General features: G+C 42.2%; 1 protein-coding gene across 1 annotated transcript in view; it reads left to right on the top strand.

Annotated features, from left to right (window-relative positions):
- Positions 1-6,452, top strand: part of usp36 (ubiquitin specific peptidase 36) — a 43,394-nt gene that overhangs the window by 27,392 nt on the left and 9,550 nt on the right. Inside the window, 4 exon segments of the mRNA XM_056454287.1 lie at positions 145-330; positions 805-920; positions 1,773-2,396; positions 4,395-4,612. Of these exon segments, the coding sequence (XP_056310262.1) occupies positions 145-330; positions 805-920; positions 1,773-2,396; positions 4,395-4,612 (1,144 nt within the window).

Raw genomic sequence — 6,452 nt, 5'->3', positions numbered from 1 at the left:
CATGTAGTTGTGGTAAACATTGAAATTGAGATTGTTTTTCACTGAACACTGTTCAAGTATGAAGCTGTTAATGGCACATATTGATTCATATAATGACAGTACGCTGGTTTATGAAAACGGTTTGGTGTTTTATCTCTCTTTCAGGAGTCTGTTGGTACAAGGAGTGCTCCTGCTGGAGATCCGTCAAGTGTGAACAGTCCAGCATCTCCAGCCAAGAGCACAGAGGAGCAGAAGAAACTCAAACCGCAGGCCCTCACCAATGTCACATCAGAGCCTATCAGCACCATGTCGCCGCCGCCTGCCAAACGGCTTGCCCTGTCAGCCAAGAAGGTCAGTTCTACTTCTGTTGTCTCCGTTCTTCTGCTAGCGCTTTCAAGATCGTTTGTGTGTTTGCCTTACCATGTTTGTCCACTTCATTCCTCTTTGACAAACAGGTATTAATTTAAAGACCAGTTCAGACTGGAACGCTAGGTTTTTGCTAATGCCAGCCAGTTATAATCCTGTATTAATACTACGTTTAATTCTCAGCTCATGTCAGTTTGCAGTTTTCACTGCTGTCCTTTTTAAGATTTTCTTTTCTTTTTTCTTTTGATTTCTAACAATTTCTAATTCTTCTCTGCTACACTTTCTTTTTTCCTTCCCCATTCCTATTCTGTTTTCTTCCTTTCTTATTTTCTTTGGTCTTGATTTCCTTCCCCATATGGGTCCCTTTGTCATTGTCACGTTTCATGGCTATGTTTTTTTTTTTTTTAATTTAAAATTTTTTTTAGACCACAAAGTTTTTATTTATGTCAATAACTGCAGGCCAGTGTCCGGCAGAGCCTGAGCAGCAGCACTGAGGCTCGGCCCCCTTCATCTCTTCATCTGTCCAGTGACCCCACACACTTTCTCAGCCCAGCCTCGCTCCACCCGCACCACAGGTACTGTCCAGATGCACACTTTCAATGCAAAGTCCCAAGTTTAGTCTGTTCAGAAAAATCAAGCCCATTTTTTTTATACTATGATCATGCAGAACTTAATTTGAAACTTTTAGTTTTATCTGTCTTAATTTGATTCCTAAAACCCAAACTTTATATGTTAGTCTGTGCTTTTTCAGGTAATTAAAACATTACTAGACCTTACATAGTGCAACTCCTATAGATGAATCATAAGAAACTTTGTGTTTTGTTATTTTTGATAAGAAACCAACTCTCCTTGTTCAAATTACGAAATTCCCTCAGCTGTCACACAAAAAGTAGGTTGTCTTTTCATTTTCATGCCTATTTTTCCCATTGACTTAAAAACGATAGTAGTGACAGATGATTTTGATAAATGTCTAGAACAAGGGTGTCCAAACTTGGTTCTGAAGGGCCGGTTTCCTGAGAAGTTTAGTTCCAACCCAAATCAGACACAACTGGGCTAGCTAATCAAGCACTTACTAGGCTTTCTAGAAACATTATTGCAGGTTTGTTGAGGCAAGTTGGAGCTAAAATCTGCCGGACACCGGCCCTCCAGGACCAAGTTTGGACACCCCTGGTCTGGAATGTCTAGAATTAGTTGCTTGAATTGTTGAATATTTAAAATTTGTTATTAAATGTGTCATTATACCTTAATGTTTTTTACTAAATGACACATGCGACAACACTTCTAATACAACAAATGCACTTTCCAAACCATTTACTAGTGACAGTAATTTGGAGAGGCCTATTTGACATCTTTTCTCATTCTATTCATGTTGGTATCAAAGCATTTCTCAACTTGTAATAATGTAAATGTTTGTGTATTTGGCCTAGATTTTCACCTCATTCGCTCAGCCTTCAGTCTCCACCTTCAGCTCACCTTTCTAAAGATTTGAGTCCCCTAAAACGGCCCTCCTCCACTGTGGAGCCACTCGCTCCTACTCTCTCTCTGCAGACCAATGGCCATCAGCCACACAGTTCACCCGGACCAATTCAGAGCCAGAACTTGTCGGCCTCAACCACACCACTTCTTGCCAGTCCTGTAGTAAAAAACAAGAAAAAGAAGCTAAAAAGATCACATTCAGAAGTGGAGCAGGGTGACCTTACAGCCTCAGCCCCCGAAGAACCAAAGTCAAGAGCTGAAAACCAGAAGAAGAAAAAGAAAAAGAAGAAACGGAAAAGGGAAGCAGAGGCAGATGATGTTGAGGGACAGAGAGAGAGTGTGCAGTCCCATCTTGAGCCCCATCAAGATGAGGACTGGTGCCTTGGAGAAACATGGAGCATCAGCACTGCTGCCAAAGGAAATGGGTTTAAGCTTTCTGAAGCGGAGGAGATTCAGCAGACAAAACCTCAGCCTGTGCTTGAGAAACACCCCAACCTGAAGAAGAAAAAGAAAAAGAAGTACAAACTCGCTGAGCAACTGGAGGAGCACAGGAATGGAGCCACATCATCAAAGTGGTAAGTTAAATTTTTTTAACAGCTTCACTATTCAAACCATTGTTTGACTGCAGTAATACCTGGTATAACATTAAATATTTATCCATGTCAAATGACCTTTTCACCACCCACCATGTGAACCTGTGAGGAAATATTAGAGCATCTGTATTGTATATGTAGTTCCTCTATATATGATTTTGTTGGAGAAATAATCCAATTGAATGGCCCTGATCTCGAACTGAAGACTGAAGAGAAATACTGTTACTAGTAGAATCAGGCTTCTAGGTCAGGCAACCAGTCAACACCACCTCATACTGTGCTTATTAGTGCTCTTGGGGATTCGACTGTCTTATACACTCAGTGCTTCAAGGCACTGTAATCCCCTGGGGGTATCAAGCTAGTTTTATGTGTCACATCTCATACTTCACCACAAAGGTTATGGGTGTGGGACTACATTATCAGCTGGAACCTCTAATAAATAGGGGGATTTGAGAACCTTTTGTAATCTCTAGACAACCCTTGATTAAGAAGTTCTGATATCGAGCTGGGCAAATCTTCTCTGAATGGGAGGAGTCTACATCTCTTTATATGGTTTCTGTTTTACTTATGGTGCCCTCAGAGATTGTCCTGCTAGTGCCACCACCCTCTGTATTTCAAGGTGATTTCAGATTAGCACTTTCACTGGTTCAAGGACCATCATTGTCTTGAGAGACTTCATAGTCATATCACCTTGCAGCCCAAGACTGGTTACTCACTGAAGCTAAGCAGGGCTGAGCCTGGTCAGTATCTGGATGGGAAACCACATAGGAAAACTAGGTTGCTGTTTGAAATTGTGTTAGTGAGGCCAGCAGGGGGTGCTCAACCTGTGGTCTGTGTGAGTCCTAATACCCCAGTAAAAGTCAAGGTGACACCATCCTGTCAGTGAGCACCGTCTTTCGGATGAGACGTTAAACCGAGGTCCTGACTCTCTGTGGTCATTAAGAATCCCATGGCATTTCTCGTAAAGAGTAGGGGTATAACTTCTGTGACCTCACCAAATTCCCTCCATCAGCCCTTACCAATCATGCCCTCCCAATCATCCCCATCCACTGAATTGGCTGTATCACTGTCTCTCCGCTCCACCAATAGCTGGTGTGTGGTGAGGCACCGTTGTCCTATGGCTCCTGTCACATCCAAGTGGGTGCTGCACACTGGTGGTGTTGTGGTGATTGTGAAGTGCTTTGGGTGTATGAACATACATGATAAATGTGCTATAAAAATACACACATTGCATTACATAGTTCTGTTGTCTGAAATATCAGGCTGGTGAGGGTAGACCCCACTGAAGAAGAGCAGTACACACCTCATTATAAGGTATCTGTTTTCCTTGGGTGCCCAGTCAACCAGACCTGCCAACTTCAATGATTTGGGGAGCAGTGATCCTCAGCTAGGCCACAGCCACACAACTTCAGAAACTGTTGGGTCTGATAAGAACAGTGTCCAATGAGACATTTGTGTACTGTTATACATAAATGAGACCTCTGCAGTGGTGATTTAGGACCAAGGTGTTTTCCCTAAGGGGCGACCCATTTCACATGATCAAGGCCTTAGACGTGGAGGAAGTCTTTGTTCCTGTCCCAGGGATCAGTGGTTGGGGAGTCATCATGCAATGATGATGAAATACGTTTCACCCATTGGCTAAGAAGCTGTCCTGGAGGATCACTCAGCATTAGCTCTGTGAAAGGACCATCATTTTTTGTGATGAATAAATTGCCTGGAGATGCTGACCATGTCTCAAGCTACATTTGTGCACAGTGCCACATTCACACCACATACCACGTCCCAGGCAGCGTTTTGTTCTCTCTCAGGTTCTAAGTCAGAAATGACAACGAGGCTGCTTCCTGCAATAGAAAGTTAACCATTTTTAAATTACAGTGATTTGATACACCTGTGGTCTAATATAAAATGTTCTTAAATATAAGTATAGTTATTGTAACATCATTCATTAAACATGGCAATTGACTTGTTTTTTTCTTGTAGCTCTGTTGTAAAAGAGGTTGGTGATGCTAATGAGAAGACAGAGGAACTACGAAAGACCAAGAAGAAAAAGAAAAAGAGAAAACAGAAAGATTTCCAAGAAGAGAATGAAAGGCAGAGCAATGGAGGAAATCTTCACATAGATCTTCAAGAGACGAATGGAGTTGAGTCCAGTGAGATGAGCAATACGGACAAGAGGAAACCTGATAAATCGAAAGCAGGTTAATATACATGCTGCTGTCCATCATACACATTAGACAGGGCTCGAAATTAACCTTTTTTTCTTAGTAGCACCGGTGCTCCTAACTTCAAAAACGTAGATGCACCAGACAAAATTTAGGTGCACCCACCAAAATTTATGAGCACAGTTACTATGCGTTTTATATTACCAGATTTATTGCATTTGAAATCAACACTAATCAAAACAAACAAACAAAACAATCTGCATGCGCCCACCAGCCCTGCTTGACATTGAGATGAACTGAGCTAACGATAGTAACTTTGTTGTTCTCACGGGTGCTGTCTGATATTGCACAGTTGATATTGACATATAACTTATCATTCACATACGTCATCCTGACAGCAAAAACGGTCTTATCTTTAGGTGCAATATTAGTTTAATCTAAGTGAATGCAAGCTCTTTAGCGATGGTGAACGCTGTACCAGTTGCACGATGACGATTAAATGAAGGATTAAATAACGTTAGAACATCTCTTGGTTAAAAATGTGTAGATGTGGCAAACACTGTTACCTGAAAACTCCGTACCACTGGCTTTACAGTGAATGCCTTTAGTTTTCATAGCGGACTTTAACCCACTGGAAGTCTTTTATCCACTCTTCGAAAAGTGTGTCTATAGATAATTTCGGGTGCAAAACGTTTGGGACCAAAACGGTTGCAATTTCGAGCCCCGTTAGACCTTTTTTCTTTAAATAGTTATTTAGAAATAAGTCACATTTCTGTTTAAAATACACAGTATTAGAGATATAACCTCATTCAGCTAACATGTTTTTGTTTGATGGGCTTATACAAAAATCAACCCAGGCTCATTCTGAAAACGTAGTCCCGCGGACGTTTCTGGAGACCGCAAATTATGTAGCCGGGGGTACGTATGGCTGCATTGAATTTTTTTTAAACTAACGCTACGGGGCGGTGTGACGCCGTTTCTTTTCGCGCTTATCGGCTGACCGCTTACCCTATGTGTCGTCGTGTACATCGGCAGACTTGAGATGCAGAGAGGAGATGACCAAGACGACGACAGGGTTCGTGTCCAGGGAAGAGCGCTACCAGAAATCAGGTAACACAAAGAATGTGGTAAAATCCGAGAACGTGGTAAAAATCAGATGGGGGCTTTTCTTTTTCTGGACGGCTTTTGTAAACCGTTGTTTGGGTTTTAGGGAAGTGGGTGAGGGGGTCAATCGATAAAATTGGTTGATATTAGGGGAAGGAGGAATGTGGGTCTGTCGATTGGTCGGCCGGCCAGTTAGTCAGACAGACGTTCAGCCTCTGGTGCTTTTACGCGCGAACACTCGCGAGAGAAATTTGAAATACGAAAAAGTGCACGCAGCGACTTCTCCTGGATTCGCGAAAACAAAAACTGCAAAAATGCGTACCTCCCGGGACGTATTTCGCGGTCTCTAGAAATGTCCACAGGACTACGTTTTCAGAATGAGCCTGGGTTGACAAAATGATTTGAAACTCGAGTTCATGAAACTTCAAGAGCTACAGCTTTTTTCCCTATGTACACACAAGACATATTTCTCTCAAATATCGTTCACACATTTGTCTAATTCTGTGTTAGTGAGCACTTCTCTATTGCTGAGATGATCCGTCCATCTCATAGGTGAGGCATGTCAAGATGGCCTCAACCACAGACCATGTGTAACCACACCAATTCAGGACTTCCACTTCCAGCATCTTTATCTCCAAGATTGTCTGAGACCAGCCATCCTAGACAGAAGCTATGACAATCTTTTTGCTTAACCAAAGAATTTCTGCAGAAACGGAAGCTTATCATCATGCTCGTTGCCCTCATCTGGCTCTCGACCTGAATGTAGTTCATC

The sequence above is a fragment of the Danio aesculapii genome, chromosome 3, assembly GCF_903798145.1.
Source record: "Danio aesculapii chromosome 3, fDanAes4.1, whole genome shotgun sequence".
NCBI lineage: Eukaryota > Metazoa > Chordata > Actinopteri > Cypriniformes > Danionidae > Danio > Danio aesculapii.
Note: the sequence above shows the minus strand (reverse complement) of the source record. Positions and strands in the feature narration are given on the sequence as shown.